The sequence below is a fragment of the Corythoichthys intestinalis genome, chromosome 19 (assembly GCF_030265065.1).
Source record: "Corythoichthys intestinalis isolate RoL2023-P3 chromosome 19, ASM3026506v1, whole genome shotgun sequence".
In the NCBI taxonomy this organism is placed as follows: Eukaryota; Metazoa; Chordata; class Actinopteri; order Syngnathiformes; family Syngnathidae; genus Corythoichthys; species Corythoichthys intestinalis.
Genome location: NC_080413.1, coordinates 2690035 through 2717490, shown reverse-complemented (window position 1 = coordinate 2717490; position 27456 = coordinate 2690035). Strand labels below are relative to the sequence as shown.

Below are 27456 nucleotides of genomic sequence, written 5' to 3'. Positions count from 1 at the left end.
TCTGTCCATGGATCTCTTTAAGAGAATGTTAATAATGTTAATGCCATCTTGTTGATTTAATGTTTTAATAAAATACAGTACTTGTGTACCGTATGTTGAGCGTATATGTCCGTCTTGTGTCTTATCTTTCCATTCCAACAATAATTTACAGAAAAATATGGCATATTTTATAGATGGTTTGAATTACGATTAATACGTTTTTAAGCTGTAATTAACTCGATTAAATTTTTTAATTGTTTGACAGCCCTAGTAATAAATAATATGATTTGACAACTTCTCCAACTTACCAGAATCTAGGAGAAAACAAAACAGATGTGACTTTTCTTTTTAAGGCTGCTGTATAACTTGCTCGTTTCATCGTGATGAATAAATTATCATGTTAACGGGTGGTAATTAATTTTTTTAATTAATCACGTTAAAATATTTGATGCAATTAACGCACACGCCCGCTCAAACAGATTAAAATGTACAGTACAGCGTAATGTCCGCTTGTTACTTGTTTTTGGGTGTTTGGCGCCCTCTGCTGGCGCTTGGGTCCAACTGATTTTATGGGTTAGTACCATGAGTGAGCATGGTGTAATTATTGACATCAACAATGGCGAGCTACTAGTTTATTTTTTTATTGAAAATTTTACTAGTTTTATTAAAACAAAAAAATGAAGAGGGGTTTTAATATAAAATTTCTATAACTTGTACTAACATTTATCTTTTAAGAACTACAAGTCTTTCTTTCCATGGATCGCTTTAACAGAATGTTAATGTTAATGCCATCTTGTTGATTTATTGTTATAATAAACAAATACAGTCCTTGTGTACCGTATGTTGAATGTATATATCCATCTTGTGTCTTATTTTTCCATTCCAACAATAATTTACAGAAAAATATGGCATATTTTATAGATGGTTTGAATTGCAATTAATTACGATTAATTTTTAAGCTGCAATTAACTCGATTAAAAATTTTAATGTTTTGAGAGCCCTAATATGCACATAATTACACTAATAGTGTTTGAATGATAATAAAAATACATGGAAATACTTTAAAAATATATTTTTGTCTGCATTTTTGGTCATGTAGTACAGCAGTGTAAATCAAAATCAAATAAAAATGCCCCCAAATGGGATTTGAACTGCCCCAATCCATTCAACTGGTCTGGCGAGAGCCCATTAAAAATCAATCGGCTGTTTGTGTTTGCAGCACTTTGCCTCCCGATTGGTCGCCGCGACCGACGAGCGCCGCCGCCACCCGCCGTCATTGTGCTGGGCAACAAAGAGCTCAGTCAGCGCCGTCACAACGACCCGCTTTGTCCCAACTTTTCCGGGACGGCTCGCTCTTTACGGACGGCTAAGTGTTGTTTGCGTAAGGAGGCGGGGCCTAACGCAGCGATGACAAACGGGCTCTGAATTTCACAATGAGCAAAATGGGCACACTTTCAATGTGGAAATTATGAAGTCATACAAAAACATGGGAAAAGTACCAAAACGTTGGGGTGGCAGCGAGTCATGTTTCAGTGCCAATGACGGCAATACACGTCCAATCCATTTGAACTTGGTAGTCAAATATATTTGACTACAATCGCTGTCAATGGCAATCAATTGGATTTGACGACTGTCAATAGCAGTGAATGAGTTACTAATAAAATTTCACTTCTTGTATAAAAGGCTTAATATGAATGTGAAACTTTCAGAGGTCAAAGTTTGTTCATTAAAAAACAAAAAAAACCTTGGAGTTCATTCGGTTGAGTTTGTTTTCATTCAATTTAAATTCATTACATTTTGTTTTATTCACATTTCTTTACTTTTTTTTTTTTTTTTTTAACTCATTTTGAAATTCTAATGACTTCATCCATGGTAGACGTCCAATCTATTTGACGTGGGAGGGGCCGGCAGCAAATGGATATGATATCTACCAATGATAAAATCATTTAAATTCACAGCAGTATGATTGGACACCACATGCTTGGACGTCTATTATCATCAATGGCACTGAAAGACTTAAAATTAATAATCATAATAGTGATTTTTACAATATATTAGATAATAATTGCAGAAAAGTGCACAAATGACCCAAAAAAAAAGTCATGGGTTACGACGTAATCTGCATGTGAAACTTTCACGGGTCGGCGTTTATTCATTTTCAACTCTACCCAATTTTGGAACATCAGTCAAACTGTCAACGACTATTTTTCTAGCCGCCATTTTCTCCTGTGTGGGCTTGCCCCTTAAACCAAAACAAACGCACGCCCACGCCAGACGTACGCATCACCGTCCCCGTGTCACCGCATGTTTTTCACCTTTTCGCGACCTCGCCTAACCTAACTTAGTCCTCAGTAGTCCACCGCCGCTTTATCAATTCTTTTACTTTGTGATCAGAGCCACAATTTTGACTTACATATTTCCATAGTACAGCAATCTAAGAGACCAATTGGGCTATTTTTTGCGCCCCCAAACACGCCCGGTGAATAAAGCAGGCTTTTACGTAACCATTCCAGACTTGATTCACATTCATCAGCGGACAGCTCAGATCAAAATGGTCTCTTTTCTCCCCGCCGGGCCAAGTGACACAACAGTGTCCCACAGGCATTCACTCACAAGCCGCGGTTGACATCTATCGCTGTCAATGGGAGTGAGCGAGGCGTGATTATTCAACGACGGCCTTCCCGACCGCACGATGCAAGTAGTAATTTTGGTTTTGGAACAACATGTATGACGTGGTTAGAGCCAAATAATAACGGCATTAGGTAAGGAAAAATCTTGTGGCTTGTGGAATTATTTTCCAAGCAAACAACAAGATTGGGAGCCAAAATCAATGCAAAAAAAAAAAAAAAAATGGAATAACAAGCTACCGTGCTTCTACGGAGCACCCCGGGTGCCAGGGTAGAAAAATATATTTTTCATAATCTGTACCCACAGTTTACTAATCTGTACCCACAGTTCACTAATCTGAGTAGAGTTTACTAATCTGTATCCACAATTTAATAAACTAACTACAGTTTAAAAATTTGTACTCACAAATGAATAAACTGTACCCAAAATGTACTAATCTGTAACCACAGTTTACTAAACTGTTCTCACAAAATAATAAAATGTTCCTATAGTTTACTTATCTGTACCCAGAGTTTACTAATAGTTTACTAATCTGTGTGCCATTGACTAATCTGTGCCCACAAATGAATTGTTACTACAGTTTACTAATCTGTACCACAGTTTACTAATCCGTGTGTACAGTTTACTAAACTATACCCACAAGATAATAAACTATACCTACAGTTTAATGATCTGTACCCACAGTTTACTGATCTGTACCCACAGTTTACTCATCTGTACCCACGGTTTAGTAATCTGTACCCACAATATAGTAATCTGTACCCACAGTTAACTAAACTGTACCCACACAAATGACTAAACTGTAGGTACAAAACATGCAATATTGATTGATGACAACTGAAAGTGTCAGTTTTCATAGCTACTCGAGAAAATGTGCATTAGTCACCCTTCAAAACATTTTAGTTCGTCAAGGGCAACCTGTGTCAACAAGATGCTTGCTTGTTTGGTCTGTCGGCTTTTGGAGTCTCCAGCAAACCAACTTGAGGTTTCCGAGTCATTGCTAAACTGTGGGTACAGTTTAGTAATCTGTGGGTACAGGTTCGGTAAATTTTGGGTACAGTTTAGCTAGCTGTGCATACAGATTCGTAAATTGTGGGTACAGTTTAGTAATCTGTGAGTACAGATTAGTAAATTGTAGAGACAAAAGTGGCCTAATACTCAACATTCACTGTCATCAAAAACCAGAAGGCTGACTCACAAGCCGCCATAGTGGCTCTTTGGACTTACCGTTGTCGCCGGGGCAACAGTACCCATCCACTTCTGACTCATTGTGGTAGTAAAGGTCCATAGCCTGTGGGGGGGGGGACACTTGGCATTACTCCATGGAAAACATTTACCAGTCAAAAAAAAAAAAAAAAAGATACAAAAAACATGACTTCCTCTTACTCGAAACAAAAAATGAATTGGCAGGCGTATTATACTGGGTCACACGTTCTTGGCTTCCTATCACACTTAAAAAAAAAAAAATTAAGCGGCACCGCACCCTTAAATCAGCGGGAAGACAACTTCCTGCCCTACTTTCTTTTTAATGAAGCTGCGTTGCCGAGGTGACGCTGCTTTAAATCACAGGCCGACCCGTGTAATCTGATGAAGGCGGCGGCTGTTTCATTGGCACGTTCTTCATCTCCTTGACTACCATTGACGGCACTAGACGTCTAATCCATTTGACGTGGGAGGGATGGCAGCGCTCGCTACTAGTGATAAACTCATTTAAAGAGTTTTAATTTTTGTACATGGAATAACGTCCAATTATTGCAATCATAATAATACAAGTAAGGAGCTGAAGTCATGTTTTTCTTGAGCGAGAAACATTTTTTTAGGCGCCGACGATTACGTAAAAGACGAGCTGAGGCGCGCTCACTTTTTGTTGACTTGTTTTTGACAATTCCTTCACGCCACGTGCATCGTTTTCGCACGTGCGGACACGAGCGAGTTTGGGCCTGTTCGACGCCTCCTACAAATCTTGTCAACAAGAAATTCAATTAAATGTGTTTCTATATTTTTTCGGTTTGATGGGTTGCAGTTTTGGCCATTCTGAGCCGGATGATAAACATTGAAAGTAGTGTGAGCAAGTGTGATCGCTAGAAACTAGTGCTCTTCAAGTGTAATGTGAAAACTGCAAGCAGGACTGAACGGGCCCTCGCACATCTGACGGCACACAGCTCAGGGTGGTGGCGGATCGTCTCCCTCTCATCATCTCATGAAAAACGAACATGTTTTTTTTTTGTGGAACCTCTTTTGTGTCGTGGGCATGGCTGACATAGGTGTTTTTGTATATCCTGGGATGAGAATTCACACACACCTAGGTGAAATAAACCCTATTGAAGAGGGTCCTTCAAAAAAGGAGGCAGTACTGAGCTGTGCAGCCACACCCTTTATTCAAAAACCCAAATAAATCTTCTAATTGGGTCAATTCGACCAAGTGTGCCAAATTTCTTGGATCTATAAGCTGCCTAAGCACATGAAGACATCTACTTCATTTTAATGGTGAACAAAGGGCCGTCACAGCAACAGACAGAGACATGTGGACATGGGCCTTAAATTGTAATATTACAAAAGGTCTTGTAACTACACTGACCAACCAGAAAGGAACTGGATATCTATAAGTAAAATGTGTGACTTCCTGTTGCCACCAGTGTTGTTAATTTTACTTTAAAAAAGTAATTAATTACAGTTACAAATGACTTCTCCCAAAAAGTAATTGCGTTAGTAACTCAGTTACCTGAATGTAAGAGTAATTAGTTACTTGGCAAAGTAACTAGTGATAAAAAAAAACAGGTCACACAATGTTTAAAGGGTTTTGGGGACAATTGGCCCTAGCCCAATTCTTTACCCTCCACTTAACTAGACACAAGGGTATCGTGATAACTAGATGATAACCTTTGCTATGTGTAGAAGTCAGTTAAAGTTGTGAATCAACCGTTAAAGTTGTTAAAATTGCTCCCGTTATTGCATTAGTTCCCTTCTGTCTACTTTCAACATGTGTAAGTTTTAAAACTGTTTCATCGTTTCAAGATAGATTTAAGTCAAGATCTTGCCGATTTAGGAGCATTTTAGTTTAAAAAAATAAAAAATAAAAAAAGTTACTTAGGTTCGCGAGGAAGGATCTCTACACCAGAGCCTTCCTGAGAGGTCTACTGCTTCAAGATGGCGGCTGTTTACTAACGCATGTAGTCCTTAAAACATGTTGCCAATGCAGCCGTGTCTGTCATTTGCATCTAGTTCTATAATTGTGATATCTACTGTATCATGTGGGCGTAGTTTGTAGGCTATCGGCTACAGTCAGGTATTATTGGAGCCACCTAGCATCGCGTTAGCAACGGCGTCTTCCCCACTCCTGCTCTGCTCTCGTCTCCGTGAGTCCGTCTCTCTCAGACATTTTTTTATTCAACCAACTTAACGCACGCCATTCCCGCCTCAGTAACGGTAATGGCGTTGCCAAGATGAGAAAAGTAATTACTTAGATGACTCATTACTGAAAAAAAATAACGCCGTTAGTAACGCCGTTATATTCTAATGCCGTTATTAACAACACTGGTTGCCACTAGTTGGCGCTGTAGGGTTGATGCAAATGACCACAACAGGACCCACCAGGGTGCGACGCTCATTAATCACAGGAAGTTTGGCACAGATATGTTGTATATCTGCCAAGTTATGACTGTTCAAAATTTGTGGTGAGACAAAATGGCGATGGTCATTTTCACTTTCCTGTTTGGACCCCTCTTCTTTAATGAAACCTCAATTTTTTCATCAGACACCTAAACACGTATCTTAAGGCTCCCCTGATGCAGATTTGACATCAATTGATTTTTTTTCCCTTGGGGGAGGCGCCTGTCTCATAAAAATGTTGTTTCCTGTTCCCAGCAGGGGGCGCCAGGCATAATGGTTAATATTTCAATGCAGTTACGTTCAGGCTGGAATACCTCTCATACACGCCAGATATGAAAAAGACAAATTTGGATCAGGGAGTTATTGGTCTTTTTTTTTTATTTGGCGTGTTGCCAAAAAAAAAAAAAAAAGGCTGACTTCGGTACCCCGCCCAGGTCAGGCTCGTGAATTAAAACTCACTATTTTGATAAGTTTACAACTCATATGTCTCATGAACACTCTCTCCAATTTTGAGGGGGATCCAACAAACTCCCAAGGCGCTAATGTCTCAAAAATCCACCCCGTAAATCACAAAACATTTCACATTCAATCCAAATTACCCTATATCCTGTTGAGTTTGGGATATAGGCCCAAGAGACTTTTTGGTGCAGTTTTGCACAAGGTATCGACTCTCCAATTTTCATTGCTCCATGTTGAAAAAACCTAATAGGAGAGGCCGTTTTGAAAAATTTAAGGGGGCAAAGTTGAGCCAATTTGTTACAGATTTTCACAAGGTTGACAAATTATCAAAATTGACGCCAAGTTTTGGTATGTTTTCGAGCATGTTAAGGTGAAAACGAAAGCTTGCTAGTTTGAAAAAAAATTAATAAAAATTTGTGAAATACTAATCACTAAAATCAATTAAAAAAAGAAATTCTGCATATTATGATAATGATATATATATTTCATAATAATTTAATATTACAATTTTTAGATTTATATAATTTAGATAAATAAAATTAATTTTCCGGTGTTGTCGGAAAAATAAACTCGAAACATTTCCAAATAAATAACAAGCTACAAAAATTCTTTGTAATATTCCAAATGTTTTTTTCCAGAAAAAAATTCCGACTGTCTAACGCAATTGTCGATAAACACTACGTTTAAGTGCTCGCCTGCGCGCGTTGTCGCGGCTGCCATGCGTCATGGCCGCCGTAAAATCCGCCGCACGCCCAACACTCCGGAGGGAAAGGGGGCGCTCCCCAAACGCCCGACCCCCAAGACAGTCCACCGACGTCGGGCACGTCTCTGTCCTTGGCTTCGCCGTGCGGGCGTGACAACATCTTCCACTTCCTCACCTGCGAAAACCACATTAAAGATTATGTTTTAGTGCCATTGACGGCAATAGAAATCTAATTTTGTAAAAGATCATGTTTCTTACAGTGTTCGTATTCTGTCAACACCAATTGAACATTCCCATTTTTCCTGAAGGTCACACTAATCTAGTAACCTAAGTGCATTTCAGGTTACATTTATGCACTGACATCTTTGTGATTTTACCGCCTGGGGCTCAACATGTTTTCCATGAAAAAGTGAGGCGCGTAAAATCCAGTCTGCCTTTTAACTCATTCACTGCCATTGATTGGGAGCGGTCGATGAGCAATCCTCCCAGTTTAAATTGGACGTCTACTGTTCTTTGCAATACAACATTAAAAGTAGGATTATGCATTTTATGAGAATTGCGTGTGATTAACTGTGATTAATCGCATTGTCGTACGCACAATCCAATAATGAACTCAAAAGTACTATTGAGCACACTTGTACCACAAAAATGAAGTTATTAATCAGTGATTGCCATTAAAACAGCACAGCATAGGGTTTGATATCCAAAAAAGGGGACACTCGGCATGGCCTCGAGATACTTAGATTTCACTCGAAGTTCCCTCAAAGATGCCCTAACTTAATATTGAATAAAATGAATATTTAATGTATTAAAAGTGTGCCTCCTCCGCCTGGATGGAAAATTCAGTTTTATAACAAAATAATAGCTATATAACGAAAGACACAAATTCAAATTCTCAGAGGCTACTCAACAGGCTTTCTTATTTCTAAAATAATAGAATGATAATATTGTTTAAAAAATTGAATTAAATAATGATTTTTAAAAAAATGCCTCTTCTGTATTAGCGAATCATTATTGAACGCCCTAGACAGGACATAAAATGTGCACCTGTCCGGGCAAAAGAGGACGCTTGGTCACCTTAACATACAGTTGTGGTCAAAAGTTTACATACACTTGTGAAGAACATAATGTCTTGAGTTTCCAGTTATTTCTACAACTCTGATTTTTCTCCGATAGAGTGATTGGAAGAGATACTTCTTTGTCACAAAAAACATTCATGAAGTTTGGTTCTTTTATGACTTTATTATGGGTTCACAGAAAAAGTGATCAAATCTGCTGGGTCAAAAATATACATACATGGATCTGAAAAAGCGAATCATTGACTTGAACAAGTCAGGAAAGTCACTTGGAGCCATTTCAAAGCAGCTGCAGGTCCCAAGAGCAACAGTGCAAACAATTGTTTGTAAGTATAAAGTGCATGGCACAGGAAGAAAACGCAAGCTGTCACCTGGTGCTGAGAGAAAATTGGTCAGGAGGGTGAAGATTCAACCGAGAATCACCAAAAAGCAGATCTGCCAAGAATTAGAAGCTGCTGGAACACAGGTGTCAGTGTCCACAGTCAAGCGTGTTTGCATCTCCATGGACTGAGAGGCTGCCGTGCAAGAAGGAAGCCCTTGCTCCAAAAGCGGCACCTTAAGACTCGACTGAAGTTTGCTGCTGATCACATGGACAAAGATAAGAACTTCTGGAGGAAAGTTGTGTGGTCAGACGAAACAAAAATCGAGCTGTTTGGCCACAATGCCCAGCAATATGTTTGGAGGAGAGAAGGTGAGGCCTTTAATCCCAAGTACACCATGCCTACCGTCAAGCACGGTGGTGGTAGTATTATGCTGTGGGGCTGTTTTGCTGCCAATGGAACTGGTGCTTTACAGAAAGTACATGGGACAATGAAGAATGATTCAAATTCTTCAAGATAACCTAAAGTCATCAGCCCGAAGATTGGGTCTTGGGCGCAGTTGGGTGTTCCAACAGGACAATGACCCCAAACACACGTCAAAAGTGGTAATGGAATGGCTAAATCAGGCTAGAGTTAAGGTTTTCGAATGGCCTGACTTCAACCCCATTGAGAACTTGTGGCCAATGCTGAAGAAACAAGTCCATGTCAGAAAGCCATCAAATTTAACTGAACTGCACCAATTCTGTCAAGAGGAGTGGTCAAAGAAGCTTGCCAGAAGCTTGTGGATGGCTACCAAAAGCGCCTAATTGAAGTGAAAATGGCCAAGGGACATGTTACCAAATATTAGCACTGCTGTATGTATATTTTTGACCCAGCAGATTTGATCACTTTTTTCTGTTCACCCATAATAAAGTCATAAAAGAACCAAACTTCATGAATGTTTTTTTGTGACAAAGAAGTATCTGTTCCAATCACTCTATCAGAGAAAAATCAGAGTTGTAGAAATAACTGGAAACTCAAGAGAGCCATGACATTATGTTCTTCACAAGTGTATGTAAACTTTTGACCACAACTGTAGCACAGCTAGCAAGCTAATCACTAGAGAAGGGAATTGTATCTTCTCTCCTATTTACTGTTTGAATTACTCTTACACACTCAATATAATCAATCAGTAAATAGTACCTTTTCTCATATTTACTGTTTGAATTACTCGCCCAATATAAAACAAATAACATTTATATCATAGGAAAAAAACTGAATATACTTGATATTATGATCACTTGGACTTGAAATGATTAGAATTTGCAGCGTCAAGATAACGGGCAGATAAGGACAGAACAGATACAGGACGCCTTCTGACCATGGAAGCTTAATGCGCGTCATGCAGCTGACTGAGCAAGATTGATGCTGACAAGAAGGTGATAGGAGAGAACTCTACAATCTCACGTCTGCACCATCAAATCCCGCAATCAGCTCTTCTGGACAGTCCAGAACAAATGGCGGGTCGTCTTGTCTTGCCACAAGGAATATCGGATATGGAGGAACCCGCGACTGAGAAGTGAACACTCAGCACACACGTGGCGCCGAGGATGGCAAAATCCTTAACTTTCGTTTCCCTGACAACAGTAACGCCTGAATCCTCCCGTCCAATCCACAACAGACAATAATCCTAAACAACGCCCAAACACACCCTTCTTCCGGACCACAGCCCGCCTCGCCAGAGCCTTTAAAAGACTGAATGTTTAACTAATCGTTGTCATTTTTCTTGGGAATTTTTTGCTGACTTGTGATATGGTGAACCTTGATCCGCCTGGGTCTCTCTGTGCTGTATGATTCCTGCCAACTTGGCATAAATTGTCAAGTTGTGTTTCGAAGCCTTTTTTCAGATTTTAAAATGCTGTCAGTACATGGGGTTACGACTGAGGTGAACACGCAGAGTTTGGCCTTTTGGCCGGGTTGTCGGGGTTCCACCGGCCCGGGTCTTCGGAATTGCGATAGCACGGTTCAGCTGGTATGATTACGGCTATCAGGCTAAAAGGTCAGATTTTTTCACTCGCTAATATTTGCAATAAATGCTAATTAAAAAAAAAAAATCTCTTTTTACTGCTCGCCCAAGTACATATATTGTTTTGATGTGCCGTGATAGTGAGTAGTAGAAGGACATTTATGTTAAAAACACAGAGGCTGGCAGCAATCGCTCTAATGGATTGGACTTTCATCACCTTATCAAAACATGACACAGATCCTATTTACTCTCAGCAGGCGGGCCTAAGCGGGATGTTTCATGTTGTCATAGCAACCCAGCTGGGTGTCAAGTAAGTCAAAGTACTTACATTCTGTGCTCTAAGACACATGAAAAGTGAGATTTGTATCAATAAATCAATGCTGAAAAAAAATAAACGTGGAGATGTAGCATCGCTGCTCTAGAGCGCCTCGTTGTTGGCTGCGAGTGTGTGAATAATTGGACGTCTATCACTGTCAATGAGTTCAACATATTAGCTCAGTTTGTGAGTTTTCTGGAAGAAACATTTGATCTCTTTCACGTTCTACTGCTGCTCACTGAAAAACAGACAACTCGAGTATGAAACAGCTGTGAAAAGTCGGTCAAACAAGTTCCAAATCTTTGTTCCTCAAAAGCATTACCTCGAAAAGTAGGTCAGGTAACGTGAGGCTGATCAAACGCAATAACATATTTGCCGTGTAACCCAAGGGCGTAGCTTTGCATAGGGACGGTAGGAGCATAACACTAGCAACTTTTCAGGATGCTCAAATTATCCCCACCTACCTTTTAAGCAACCTTATTTGCGTGATATAATGACTTCAGTTATATAGGTCATTTAGATTGTCTTCCTATATGTTGTAAGGATAGAATTGATACTACCATTATTAAGTGAATTACAGAACTTTTATTATGTTCAGACTTACACTGACCCCTTTTCACTCGCTGAATGTGCCAGTCCATTTTTTCCCCTAAAACACACGTTTGACTGGCTGATGACTTGACCCTCCTCTCCCCACACACACACACCCATTCACAGCCCGACAGAAATACAACATGCCGCCTCCCCGACCCCCTTCAAAGATGAGGGATATTAGAAGTTTGTTTTTATGCCAGCAGCAGCCACTGTAAGTAATGTAAAAAGACGTCAATGTTGTGAAGGTGGGGAACACTCCACTAATTTTTCCACTGCTACAGCACTTCAAGTCGATTTTACTCACTGAGATTTCTTGAAAAAAGAAAACAGCTAGCTGAAAATAAGCTTAACAGACTTATTTTAATTAATCACGTTAAAATATTTGACGCAATGAACGCACATGCCCGGCTAAAACAGATTAAAATGACAGCACAGTGCAATGCCAACTTGTTACTTTGTGTTTTTTGGAGTTTTGTCGCCCTCTGCTGGCGCTTGGGTGCGACTGATTTTATGGGCTTAAGCACTCATGAGCATTGTGTAATTCTTGACATCAACAATGGCGGGCTACTAGTTAATTTTTTGACTGAAAATTTTACAAATTTTATTAAAACGAAAACAATAAAAGGGGTTTAAATATAAAATTTCAATAACTTGTACTAAACATTCATCTTTTAAGAACTACAAGTCTTTCTATCCATGGATCACTTTAACAGAATGTTAATAATGTTAATGCCATCTTGTTTATTGTTATAATAAACAAATACAGTACTTATGTACCGTATGTTGAATGTATATATCCATCTTGTGTCTTATCTTTCCATTCCAACAATAATTTACAGAAAAATATGGCATATAATTACGATTAATTAATTTTTAAGCTGTAATTAACTCGGTTAAAAATTTTAATCGTTTGACAGCCCTAATATTTAATCTTAAAAAAACTCTTTTGTCAGAAATGTTCTTAATTCAAGAATATTGTTCAAAACATTATTTGAAAGAATTTTTTTCATGATTTAGGTGAAAAATGAACAACTTTTAGATGTATGGGCTCAATACGAACAAATAGTAATATTTACTTAAAGTGGAAGAATCTGATGCATTAATCTGTTAATTAGCCTTTAACACTCTAAAAAAGATTGAGAAAATTATTTGACTAGATTCAACAAAAATGATCAGATTATAAATTAGTTATAAATTTGCAGTGTGAAAGTTAATATAGGTTAATACAGATTTATTTTGCATTAATCATTTAGCCTATCAATTAATTAGGTTCATACTGGTGAGAAATGTAGTCCTGACCACCATTCACCAAATATGTTTGGTCATATTAATGTCCCGTCCCCAGCAAAAAGTATACCTGCAGGTTATGCTGTTACAGTGGGGCAAATAAGTATTTAGTCAACCACTAATTGTGCAAGTTCTCCCACTTGAAAATTTTTGAGAGGCCTGTAATTGTCGACATGGGTAAACCTCAACCATGAGAGACAGAATGTGGGAAAAGAAACCCAGAAAATCACATTGTTTGATTTTTAAAGAATTTATTTGCAAATCATGGTGGGAAATAATTATTTGGTCAATACCAAAAGTTCATCTCAATACTTTGTCATGTACCCTTTGTTGGCAATGACGGAGGCCAAACGTTTTCTGTAACTCTTCACAAGCTTTTCACACACTGTTGCTGGTATTTTGGCCCATTCCTCCTTGCAGATCTCCTCTAGAGCAGTGATGTTTTGGGGCTGTCGTTGGGCAACACGGACTTTCAACTCCCTCCACAGATTTTCTATGGGGTTGAGATCTGGAGACTGGCTAGGCCACTCCAGGACCTTGAAATGCTTCTTACGAAGCCACTCCTTTGTTGGCCTGGCTGTGTGTTTGGGATCATTGTCACGCTGAAAGACCCAGTCACGTCTCATCTTCAATGCCCTTGCTGACAGAGGGAGATTTTCACTCAAAATCTCTTGATACATGGCCCCATTCATTCTTTCCTTTACACAGATCAGTCGTCCTGGTCCCTTTGCAGAAAAACAGCCCCAAAGCATGATGTTTCCACCCCCATGCTTCACAGTGGGTATGGTGTTCTTCGGATGCAATTCAGTATTCTTTCTCCTCCAAACACGAGAACCTGTGTTTCTACCAAAAAGTTCTATTTTGGTTTCATCTGACCATAACACATTCTCCCAGTCCTCTTCTGGATCATCCAAATGCTCTCTAGCGAACCGCAGACGGGCCTGGACGTGTACTTTCTTCAGCAGGGGGACACGTCTGGCAGTGCAGGATTTGAGTCCCTGGCGGCGCATTGTGTTACTGATAGTAGCCTTTGTTACTGTGGTCCCAGCTCTCTGTAGATCATTCACTAGTCCCCCCGTGTGGTTCTGGGATTTTTGCTTACCGTTCTTGTTATCATTTTGACGCCACGGGGTGAGATCTTGCATGGAGCCCCAGATCGAGGGAGATTATCAGTGGTCTTGTATGTCTTCCATTTTCTAATAATTGCTCCCACAGTTGATTTCTTTACACCAAGTATTTTACCTATTGCAGATTCAGTCTTCCCACCCTGGTGCAGGTCTACAATTTTGTCTCTGGTGTCCTTCGACAGCTCTTTGGTCTTGGCCATAGTGGAGTTTGGAGTGTGACTGACTGAGATTGTGGACAGGTGTCTTTTATATCGATAAGGAGTTAAAACAGGTGCCATTAATACAGGTAATTAGTGGAGCCTCGTTAGAAGAAGTTAGACCTCTTTGACAGCCAGAAATCTTGCTTGTTTGTAGGTGACCAAATACTTATTTTCCACTCTAATTTGGCAATAAATTCTTTAAAATTCAAACAATATGATTTTCTGTTTTTTTCCCCACATTCTGTCTTTCTTGGTTGAGGTTTACCCATGTTGACAATTACAGGCCTCTGTAATCTTTTCAAGTAGGAGAACTTGCACAATTAGTGGTTGACTAAATACTTAATTGCCCCACTGTATATCGTCCCTACCAATATTAAGACCAAAGCTACTCCCTTGGTGTAACCAGTTTAACAAGCTGGCTGTACACGAAGACTGGACTAGCAGTCGTAGAGTTCACCGGATCATAAACGGCCGGCGTTACGACATGATTGCAGCGACTAAAATGTGCATTTTCGTGTCAGGAGAAAAAGGTCGCGGCCTTCGTGCGTGACCAGCGACTCATTAACCGCCGTCTATGGGAAAGCGTGACGGCCGCGGTTACATCACCGCGGAGGGCCATGTGAAAAAGTGCTCGTAAAATGGCTCGCCGGCAATCGCTCAAATGGTGTCGCTGGCGCTGGAAATTCCAACGTGAGCTCGCTTGTCATCATTTCCCAAATTCTGATGGAAATGTATCATAGTAGAAGATCAAATTGAACATGTTTTGTATTGTATTTGTATTGGAAGGTTTAACCCCAGAAAATGCATGGAACAAATAATCACCAAAAAATGGTTGGGGAATGGAATACTTACCGTATTGGCCCTAATATAAGAGGGCGTTTTTTGCATTGAAATAAGACTGAGAAAAAGGCGGTCGTCTTATATTCGCGGTCTAGACGTTATACCCATTCACGACGCTAAATGGCGCCAGAAATCATTGTTCTGTCATGACAGATCTCAGCTACTCTCACGTTTAACCAGTTTGCATTATTTTATTGCAATGTTTTTCGTTATTCAGATTTGTTTCAAGACTAGAGTTACAGTTAGACCTCACTTTGATGGTTAATGCAGTTATTGCAATTTTGTCGTTTTATCCCAATAGATTGGTTTATTTACATTTCAAAAACCAGAAGCCATTCATTTCCAAATGTGATTGCACTTTAGTTTACATATTTAAATGCTCAGATGTTAAGATTTGAATGAGGCAAAATAACATGCTTTTTCTCTCAAATATACTGTTATAATCATTTTTTCAGATGTACTGTAATTATTTTCTGTATAAAATTTATTTGGTGTTCAAAAAGTCTTTTTTTCAAACTTGAGACTTGAAAAAAAGGGGGTCGTCTTATAATCAGGGCTAATACGGTAAGTACCCCCCCAAAAATTGTAAACTACAAAGAAAATTAAATTGAAAAATACAACCAAAAAAAAAAAAAAAAAAAGGAAAATTCTAATGAACTCTTAAAAATATAAAGAAAAAGGAAATTATGGAAATGATTTAAAAATAAAAGTTAGGGCTGGCAATGGTTATTCATCACGTGAAATTGTGATGAATCACATTCCGTATAATGAATTCAAAAATAGGAATTTGCACACTTATTCTAAATGTATGTGTAATATTATTGTGTATGTGTAATATTATTAAAATATGAATGTATTTTAACTCACAATGAGTTAATGCACCGTTAAGAAAATGAACTGAGATTGAGATTACCGTTTGACTACAAGCCGCTACTTTTTCCTTCATTTTGAAGCCTGCGGCTTATTTGTTGATTTATTTGGGTTAATAGGCAGCACATGCCTCCGAGAATGCATTGCAGTGCTACAGATTTTATATCATCAAAATTCACGTTCTGTTCTAATTATTTCTTCAGTTACTGTTCCAGTTGTTTCATTAATCGCTTGTTATGTATTTGGAAATACGTTTTTGACTGCGGCGTCATCAGACTGTCATAAGATGGTCATGATTATGACATGACACTACCATGGGCATTACTGAATGCTTATGTCAGGGTTCACTAAATCCGGACCTCGGTGCCAATTTTTCTGTCGTGTTTTCCATGTTTCCCTCCTCCAACACACCTGAATCAAAATAATCAGGATCGTTATCAGGCTTCTGGAGAGGTTGCTACATAATCATTTGATTCAGGTGTGTTAGGGGAAAGAGACGTGGAAAACACGACAGGAAAAGTGGCACGAGGTCCGGATTTAGTGAACCCTGGCTTATGTCATTAAGTGTCATCTGGCAAATTATGTCACTCCATATATGTCCTGCTCGGATCTTTTACATCCATTCAAGCGAGATAATTTGCCAGATAAAACGAAATGACATCTGTTATAAGCATTCATTAACGCTCCTGACAATGTCATGTCAGAATTATGATTGTCTAATGACAGTCTTATGGAGCCACTGTCAAATAAAGTGTCACCAAAAACCATAACTCGCAATTAATGAAACAACTGGAGCAGTAACTGAAGAAAATATTAGCACAGAAAATGAATTTTGGTTGTTATTTACATCTGTAGCACTGCAATGCATGCGAGGAGGCATGTGGGGAAACAACAGTACTGATAGCAGGTGGTAGCTGAGGTTGACTGTCTTCTCCAAGGGAGCAGTGATTGTAAAACGAAGCTTCTTGAAGCAATGGAGCTTTGCAGCCCATTGGTTCAAAGCTTCATGGTGGTTCATTTAGTCTTCTCACCGTCGTATGATGCCGCTGTCTAATAAAGTGTTACCAAATACCATAACTAGCAATTAATGAAACAACTGGAACAGTAACTGAATAAATTATTAGCACAGAAAATGAATTTTGGTTGTTATTTACATCTGTAGTGCTGCAATGCATGCTAGGAGGCATGTGGGGAAACAACACTACTGACAGCAGGTGGTAGCTGAGGTTGACTGTCTCCTCCAAGGGAGCAGTGATTGTAAAATGAAGCTTCTTGAAGCAATGGAGCTTTGCAGCCCATTGGTTCAAAGCTTCATGGTGGTTCATTTAGTCTTCTCACCGTCGTATGATGCCGCTGTCTAATAAAGTGTTACCGGTTAATATCTTTTGGTGTAAATATCCCATAATACACTGAGGACAGCTGCAGTTTATAGTCCAGTGCGGCTTATCTATGAACAAATGCCGTTTTCGTGTCACATTTGGTGGGTGGCGGCTTATAGTCAGGTGCGTCTTATAGTGCGAAAATTACGGTAATCGAATTCTGTGTAATCATGAATTCAAAAGCACTATTGAGCATATCTTTATTTTACTGTCGTATTAATAAAATATGAATCGATACCAACTCACGAGACAATGAGTTAATGTGCAATTAGTATAATTAACTGTGTTAATACAGTTATAAACTCTTAGTTAACATTTGACTTAAAAAAAAAAAAAGTACATTGAATAAAAATTAGGAATTCGTTAATTAGGAATTTTTGATATTTAAAAAATTAATAATAATCCATTTTGACCGGCATGGGTTTTTGAAGGGTAGTGCTATTGTAGTAATCACATCCATGCTAAGTTCTGTTAGCCTGTCATGTTTTACACACAGTATATTAGCATTAGCATTAAATTTCGAATGACCTCACCTTGCAGCTTTTGTTTTTGTCACACAATCCCGACGATTCCGAGGCGGGATCCGGAAGGTAGAGGTGGGCGGGGCCACCGGCGTAATAAGGCGGGGCCCCGTAATAGTGGCAACAGCTCGGGAAACACGGTTCGTCGGAAAGCGGGCACCTGACGCACGCCAGGCGTTTGCCCGCCACCTTCTCCGCACTCACTTTTGGGTTCCTCATCCATCGACGCACCTGCAAAAACAAACAAAAAAATTGATATACATACAGTGCTGGCCGAAAGTATTTGCACCCCTGTAATTCATTCAGATAATGCTCAATTTCTCCCAGAAAATGATCGCAATTACAAATGCTTTGTGAGTAATATCTTCATTTATTTTGCTTATAATGAAAAAACACAAAAGAGAATACTTTTTTTTTTTTTTATCACTATCATTTTAAACAAAACTCCAAAAATGGGCCGGACAAAAGTATTGGCACCCTCAGCCTGGTAATTGGTAGCACAACCTTTCGACAAAATAACTGTGCTTCCAGTATGCATCAATGAGTTTCTTACAATGCTCTGCTGGAATTTTAGACCATTCTTCTTTGGTCAACTGCTCCAGGTCTCAGAAACGTGAAGGGTGCCTTCTCCAAACTGCCATTTTTTAGATCTCTCTACAGGATTCCGGTCTGGACTCATTGCCGGCCACTTTAGAAGTCTCCAGTGCTTTCTCTCAAACCAATTCTGAGTGCTTTTTGAAGTGTTCTTGGGGTCAGTGTCCTGCTGGAAGACCTATTATCTCTGAGGGAGACCCAGCTTTCTCACACTGGGCCCTACATTATGTTGCAAAATTTGTTGGTAGTCTTCAGACTTCATAATGCCATGCACACAGTCAACCAGTCCAGTGCCAGAGGTAGCAAAGCAACCCCAAAGCATCAGGGACCCTCCACTATATTTGACTGTGTATGGAGGTAGATTTGTGTCTTTATTATTCAATCAAAAAAAAAGTTGCTTCAATCAAATAAAAAGTTGCTTCAATCAAAATATATATTTTCAATCGAAGAAAACGTCTCTTCAATCAAAAAAAAATGTGTTTGAATGCAAAAATAAATTTGAAACTCAAAAAAATATATTTGAAAACTATTTTTCTTTGATTGAAATTTTTTTTTTGATTTAAGTCAAGTATTTTTTTAATTGAAACACCATTTTTGATTGAAGTCATGTCATTTTGCGTTTGGACCACATTTTGGCTAGGACATTTGTGTCTTTATTATTCAATCAAAAATTAAGTCGCTTCAAACAAACAAAAAAATATTTTCAAAAGAAAAATCACTTCAATCCAAAATTTTTAAAAATTCAATCGTAGAAAAAAAGGTTTGAATGTGAAAAAATATTTGAGACTCAGAAATTCGCATTTGAACACTTTATTTTTTATTCAAACCGTTTTCTTTGATTGAAGCAATCCTTTTTGTGTTCAAGCCATATTAGGGGTAGGACATTTGTGTCAAAATCATTCAATCGCAATAAAAGTTGCTTTAATCAAAGACTATTTTTAATCAAAGAAAAAAAATCATTTGCAAAAATATATATTTTTTTATTTGAAATATATATATTTTTTTATTGAAGTATCACTTTTTTTGAAAAGCAAAAAGTTTTAAACTCTTTTTTTTTTTTTTCAAAGTGGGAAAAGTTTTGAAGGCACTTTTTTTCGATTGAATCATTTTGACACAAAGATTCAACTTCAACGCTAGTTCCGGTGTGTTTGAGTGGCAGCTGATTGCGCCAATTAAAAAAACGAGGTATTTTCTTTGAAGACCTCGTTTTTTTCCTGTAAACTCTATGTTGGTGCCTTTTCCCAAAAAGTTCTACTTTTGTCTCATCTGACCAGAGAACATTCTTCCAAAACGTTTTTGGCTTTCTCAGCTAGGTTTTGGCAAACTCCAGCCTGGCTTTTTTATGTCTCTGGGTCAGAAGTGTGGTCTTCCTGGCTATCCTACCATACAGTCCCTTTTCATTCAGACTCCGATGGATATTACGGGTGGACACTGTTGTACCCTCAGACTGCGGGACAGCTTGAACATGTTTGGATGTTGGTCGAGGTTCTTTATCCTCCATCCACACAATCTTTTGTTGAAATCTCTTGTCAATTTTTCTTTTCCGTCCGAATCTAGGGAGGTTAGCCACAGTGCCGTGGGCTTTACACTTATTTATGACACTGCGCATGGTAGACAGAAGCATTCAGGTCTTTGGAGGTGGACTTGTAGCCTTGAGATTGCCCATGCTTCCTCACAATTTTGCTTCTCAAGTCCTCACACAGTTCTTTGGTCTTCTGTCTTTTCTCCATTCTCAATGTGGTACACACAAGAACACAGAACAGAGATTGAGTCAACTTTAATCCATTGTGATTTGATTATTGGCACCACCTGTTATGTGCCACAGGTAAGTCACAGGTGCTCTTAATTACACAATTAGGCAAGTATCACATGATTTTTCAATTGGAGTTTTGTGTAAAATGATGATGATTAATTTTTTTCCCATTCTCTTTTGTGTTTTTTCATTGCAAGCAAAATAAATGAAGCTATGACTACCAAATCATTTGTCATCGCAATCATTTTCTGGGAGAAATTGAGCATTATCTGACAGAATTGCAGGGGTGCCAATACTTTGGGCAGCAGTGTAGGGACAATTTAGAGTGTTTGATCAGCCTAGCATGCATGTTTTTGGGATGTTTGGGGATACTGGAGTACCTGGAGAAAACCCACGCAGGCATGGGGAGAACACCGGAGACCGGAATTGAACCCTTGAAAAGTGTGAGGCGGTCATGCTAACCACTCTTCCACTGTGCTGTTTGTATACTATTGTGTTACTTTTTTGTAAAAAGTATATATTTTTTTAAATCAATATGTGAATAGAACTGGAAACGTAATTCAAGAATTAGATGCCTAATGCACAATAAAAATAACAAAGAAAATTATTTTTTTTAAAAATTAAAAAAAAGGAAATGTATCAAAAAATAAAAATTAATAATGAAATAAATAATAAGATTGAATAATACAAATACATAATTTTAAAAAAATGAAATAAATAACTAATAAAACAATTTAAAAAGTAAAAAAAAAAAAAAAAAAACATTTTCAGGGAATATAAAATTAATTCATTCTTTCTACTTGCGTTACACTTATCCTCACAAGGATTGCAGGGGTGCTGGAGCCTATCCCAGTTAGGTATGGGCATTAATATATGAATACTTGATTATTATTTAAATGATTATTATTTTTATCTTTTTTTTTTTTTTTTTTAATTTTGGGATATTCCAATTCTTAGCTTTATTTTTCAAATTAATTTTCTATATTTAGGGTTTTTTGTTGTTGTTGTTTTTAATCAATGCTGTTGTTTATGTACTTATGTAATCCTCCTCAGTGTCTGCCATTGATGATGCTCGACTTCCAATCCATTTGAAGTAGGAGGCATGTTCATTCACTGCCAAATGGATTGGATGTCCACTATTGATAAACTAATGACAAACATTTCAATTTCCAGCAGAAGGATGATTGGAGGCCAACTATGACATCATTGCATGTTTACCTACTCCAGCGCAGATGGAGCCAGGAGAGCGAGTGGGCATCTCGTGCCAACGGACATCGTGCGCGCGTGCCAACTCACCTTCCTCTTGACGAACTGAAAGGCCGAGCACTTCTTGAAGGAGAACGCCGCTTTCTCGCCTCCTCCTCCTCTCACCAGCTTCATGGCCGACACGCTAGCCTCCGTCGATCCCAGGGTGACGGACGGCGGAGGGCTGCCGAAAAACAAGAGTTCAATTGCGCAAGATGGGATGCTTTCGTGCCAGAGGAGGATGCGAGCAGGAGGAGGAGGCGTAGCAACCAGAGGGAGAGCGAGAGAGAGCCAATGACGTCATGTATCGTTGGATCAGTCAGCGACTGTTTTGCAGCATTTTGACTGGTATTTTCAAGAAAAAATGTTCAGCATTAAACATAAAAAAAGAAAGAGTGGACTCGGTTCTTTCACCAGGAAAAAAATTGGGGTTTCTAGCTTTTTCAGTCACAAAAATCGACAAAAAAAGAAGAAAATTAGTTTTTTTTAATGAGAACAACAGAGTTGGTGTTTAAAAAAATGTATATATATTACTCTTTTTTAATTGCATAAAAAATATATTACTATGTTTAATAAATATGTGCAAGTGTATAATAATGTTAAATATCTAATTAGAAATTGAAAATATTTACAAATAAATGTAAAAATTATAACATTTTAAAATGTTTTTGTGATAACAATGATACACAGTTGACATTGACAAATTCAAAATATACTGTATACAGTACTGGCCAAAAGTATTGGCACCCCTGCAATTCTGTCCGATAATGCTCAATTTCTCCCAGAAAATGATTGCAATTACAAATGCTTTGGTAGTATTTATTTTGCTTGCAATGAAAAAACACAAAAGAGAATGGGGAAAAAAATTAAATCATTATCATTTTACACAAAACTCGAAAAATGGGCCGGACAAAAGTATTGGCACCCTTTAAAAAAATCATGTGATGCTTCTCAAATTTGTGTAATTAACAGCACCTGTTACTTGCCTGTGGCACATAACAAGTGGTGACAATAACTGAATCACACTTGAAACCAGTTAAAATGGATTCAAGTTGACTCAACCTCTGTCCTTGTGTGTACCACATTGAGCATGGACAAAAGAAAGAAGACCAAAGAACTGCCTGAGGACTTGAGAAGCAAAATTGTGAGGAAGCATGGGCAATCTCAAGGCTACAAGTCCATCTCCAAAGACCTGAATGTTCCTGTGTCTACCGTGCACAGTGTCATCAATAAGTGTAAAGCCCATGGCACTGTGGCTAACCTCCCTAGAGTGGACGGAAAAGAAAAATTGACGAGATTTCAACGAAAGATTGTGGATAAACAACCTCGACTAACATCCAACCAAGTTCAAGCTGTCCCACAGTCCGAGGGTACAACAGTGCCAACCCGTACTATTCGTCGGCATCTGAATGAAAAGGGACTCTTTAGTAGGATGCCCAAGAAGACTTCACTTCTGACCCAGAGACATTTAAAAAAGCCAGGCTGGAGTTTGCCAAAACTTACCTGAGAAAGCCAAAAACGTTTTGGAAGAATGTTCTCTGCCCAGATTAAACAAAAGTAGAGCTCTTTGGGAAAAGGCATGAAAAAAAAAAACGAGGCCTTCAAAGAAAAGAACACGGTCCCCACAGTCAAACATGGCAGAGGTTCCCTGATGTTTTGGGGTTGCTTTGCTGCCTCTGGCACTGGACTGCTTGACCGTGAGGATGGCATTATGAAGTCTGAACTGAAGACTACTAACAAATTTTGCAGCATAATGTTAGGGCCAGTGTGAGAAAGCCCTCAGAGGTCAAAGGTCTTCCAGCAGGACAATGACCCAAAAGCACTAGAAAATGAAGAAGAATGGTCTAAAATTCAAGCAGAGCATTGTAAGAAACTCATTTATGGATAGCGGAAGCGGTTGTTCGCAGTTATTTTGTCAGCTGTAGGATCAGCTGAGGGTGCCAATAATTTTGTCTTGCCCATTTTTGGAGTTTTGTGTAAAATGATAATGATTTAATTTTTTTCCCCATTCTGTTTTGTGTTTTTATTAAAATAAATGAATATATTACTACCAGAGCATTTGTAATTGCAATCATTTCCTGGGAGAAATCGAGCATTATCTGACAGAATTGCAGGGGTGCCAATACTTTTGGCCAGCAGTGTGAGTATATACTGTATCTATGTATTGAGTAAATGGTAAATAAATAATGAATCATGATAAATATTCAAAATAGAACATTTTAGGATTAGAAATAATTAGATGGAGCCTAGGTAGTAAATTTTTTTTGTAATGGCGTTTCTTCACCGCACCACATAGCCCAAATCGTTTGACCGACCGTCACCATTCAAATATCGAATTGACCGAAATTTGCATGCGACGCAGGGAATTTTTCCAATGACCCCCCATTATTTTCCGTTCGCCTGTAAAAATGGGTTTACTAAAACAAAAAATAAATAAATTTCAAGCTCTATCCAGCTCTACTTTTTGACAAATCACATAATTTACACATGAAAAAATCCAAGACGGAAAGGGGCATAACATTTGTATACAGATTTTGCCAAAAACTTACGGTTCCCCAAAATTCACCAAAAACTGTCCCATTAATTTCTAATGGGATACCATTGACAGCCATGTACGTCCAAATTTCCCATTCATTTTCAATGACAGGAAAACATACTCATACTGTAGGTCCTTGTTATTTTGGATTATCTACCATGACAGCCCATTCATTGCGCCCAAGTAAGTCGATGCCATTGAAAGTCATGGACGTCCATGCCATTGACGGCCATGTACGTCTAAATTTCCCCATTAATTTTTAATGGCAGAAAAACGTGTAGTTGTGATTTTTGACATAAAAACAGCCCATTGACATTACACTGGCACCCAAGTACGTCGATGCCATTGACAGCCATGCAACAAGACTTGTCCTCGAAATGTCCCCAAACCAACAGGAATTCACCTAATAGATCTGTATCTACCACAACAAAGCCCCATCGTGATTTCTGCAGAAATTGCAGTTTCAAGGTTTTTAAAAAAATGTTTTTACAATTTTTTGATAAGAATGCATGAGATTAAAAAATTTAAAAATGTAGATGTAAAATTGGGATGGCGTGGCTCAGTGGTAGAGTAGTTGTACCCCAACCCAGCGTTTGCGGGTTTGATTCTCTGCCCTCAATGTAGAGTAAAGCGCTTTGAGCACCTTGAAAGGTGGAAAAGCACTATACAAGTATAACACCATTAGTATATACTGTATAGCTAGTGTGTATATATATATATATATATATATATATATATATATATATATATTTTTTTTTTTTTTTAATTGTAAATAATGTAAGTAAATAATGATAAATATTAAAATTTGAATATTTTAGAATTAAAAATCATTTTAAAATGATTTAAAATTTTTGTGAGATGACATGACATCAAAAAAATATTGTTTTCATATATTAAAGATATAAAATAAACAACAATTAGAAATATCTTTGAAAAATTAAAAAATATTGGATTATTAAAAATGGTAAATGACCACTTCTAAATGAGTAGTAATAATTTAAAATTATTATTATTTTTTTTTTTTGTAATTATTATTTTATTAAATTACAAATACTGGGATTGTTAAAAATAGTAAATGAGTAATGACCACTTCTAAATGAGTGGTAATAATTTAAAATTATTATTATTATTATTATTATTATTATTTATTTATTTATTTTTTTTAAAGGTTTTTACAATTTTGTGATAAGAGTGCATGGTATTAAAAATGTAGTATATACTGTATCGCTAGTGTATATAGTGTAAGTAAATAACATTCAAATGAGAATATTTAAGATTTAAAAATAATTTTAAAATTGATTTTACATTTTTGTGATAACAACGCATGACATTACAAAAATTAAATATTGTATTCATATATTATAGATATATTATAAACAACAATTAGAAATATATTTTCTAAACTATTAATAAAAAAAAAAAATTGGAATATTTGGATTATTATTAAAAATGTTAAATGACCACTTCCAAATGAGTAGTAATCATTTATAATTGACTATTTAAATGTGAATATAATATATAAAATTGTACTTTTTATAAGAAAAATTCCAAATCTTCAAAAACATTACTCTTTGGCTGCCGTTCACGACGACAGAAGTCCAATCACGCAACACATGAATGGAACAGAATGTATCGCTAGATGTCCTATCCATTTGACGTGGGAGGCTTTCGCTGCCAACCTCCCACTCCTAATGGATTGGATGTCCACTTGTGATAAACTCCTTGAAATTCAAAACGCAATGTTTCATCAACGGCAGCCAAACTACCGACGCAGCAAAAGCAGCATGCAATTTTCTGCCTCTCACCTCGATGTGAATCCGCTTGCGTCCGAGTGGATGCCCGGACGGACGACGTCACTGCCGCTGTCCTGCTGCAGTCTTTGCGCTTTATCAATGGAGATGCTCCGCGGCCAGCCAATCAGCGGCCTTTTTGTCTGCCTCCCTCTCCTCCTCCCTCCATCTTCATTTCTCTCAATGGAACCCGCGGAGCGTTTAACAGCGCGTGTTCGCCCTTGACTCGCCTACCTACACCGTCCGGCCTTTAACGTCAAATGTCTGCACTTGAAACCATCGAAACCCTTTGCTCTCGATTCTAGCAATAAAAAACCCAATTATGATCATTTTTTTTCCAAAATATGAGTTGGTAAACTTACATGAGAGGGACAGGAACGCGAGGAAGCTAGCTCAGGCTAATTCCAAACAAAGAGACGAGACAACGAGGAACACCTGGGCAAGACAGAGGGGCTTGGGGAAGCTGATTGGCTGATGCTAACGAGCACAGGTGCAAGAGATAATCACTATTACCGTACATAAATACGGTTTATGGGCCATTCTCACTTTCATGGGTCAATTTGGGGTCAGTTATTCATTCTGGTGCATTTTCTTTGTTAACACATTGGCTGACATTGATGTCCAATCCATTTGGACTGGGAAGGCCGAATGATGCAACCTGAAACGCAAGAGCTAGCATGACGGTACTACCTGACTCATTGAGTGACACTGCAATACATCTAAATTTATAGGAAGTGACCTGTAAGTACCCTAAAGTTACAAAGAAGTGACCCATAATCAACAGGAAATGACCCATGAATAGGAAATGCCCTGAAATCAATAGGAAATGGCCTCACGGTTACCTCCTCACGGCAGACCCCGTCATTCCCGCACCTCTTTTAACGCACCACACACATCATTGCTCCACACGTCTTAAAAATTATTAACTGTAGTCTCCTTACTGGCACATTGCCATGTGACTTTAAGCATGCAGTAGTAGAACCTTTATTGAAGAAAAGAGGCCTAGACTCCACCCTCTGTTCAAATTTTAGGCCCATTTCTCATCTTCCATACATCTCTAAAATACTAGAAAAGGTTATCTATAGTCAGCTGCTACCATTCCTTGAAGAAAACCAGATTTCGGAACCATTCCAGTCTGGTTTTAAATCCCTCCACAGCACTGAGTCGGCACTTTTAAGAGTATCAAATGATATACTTCTGGCAACAGACTCTGGCAAGTTTGTTGTTTTAGTTCTTTTCGATTTATCTGCAGCATTTGATACCGTAGACCATCAGATTTTAATTTCTCGTCTTGAACACAGTGCGGGTATTCAAGGTGTCGCTCTTGAATGGTTTAAGTCTTACCTAAATGAACGGAGTTTTTGTGTGAAAATGGGCAATTTCATGTCCAAAAAGGCATCGCTTCCACATGGGGTTCCCCAGGGATCTGTTCTCGGCCCTCTTTTATTTTCACTTTATTTATTGCCTCTTGGTTCTGTTTTTAGAAAACATGGTGTTTCATTTCATTTGTATGCTGATGACTGTCAGATCTATTTTCCATTGGCGCAGAATGGCACTTTCTGTCAACTTATTGAATGCCTCAACGATATAAAGTCGTGGCTCTCATGTAATTTTTTAAGTTTGAA

The 27456-nt window shown here is 38.2% G+C and overlaps 1 protein-coding gene across 2 annotated transcripts in view; it reads right to left on the bottom strand.

Moving 5' to 3' along the window:
- Positions 1 to 25995, bottom strand: part of sgk1 (serum/glucocorticoid regulated kinase 1) — a 39211-nt gene extending 13216 nt beyond the window's left edge. The window contains exons 1-5 of one of the 2 annotated variants that reach the window (XM_057822338.1): positions 25847 to 25995; positions 21557 to 21689; positions 17926 to 18144; positions 7371 to 7553; positions 3835 to 3898 (exon numbers count right to left, since the gene is read on the bottom strand). In XM_057822338.1, coding sequence (XP_057678321.1) covers positions 3835 to 3898; positions 7371 to 7553; positions 17926 to 18144; positions 21557 to 21640 — 550 coding nt within the window. In that variant the 5' untranslated portion in view covers positions 21641 to 21689; positions 25847 to 25995. Of the gene's footprint in view, positions 1 to 3834; positions 3899 to 3993; positions 4128 to 7370; positions 7554 to 17925; positions 18145 to 21556; positions 21690 to 25846 lie in introns of those variants that run through there. The other variant, XM_057822342.1, reaches the window with a different exon arrangement.
- Positions 25996 to 27456: the final 1461 nt, after the last annotated feature.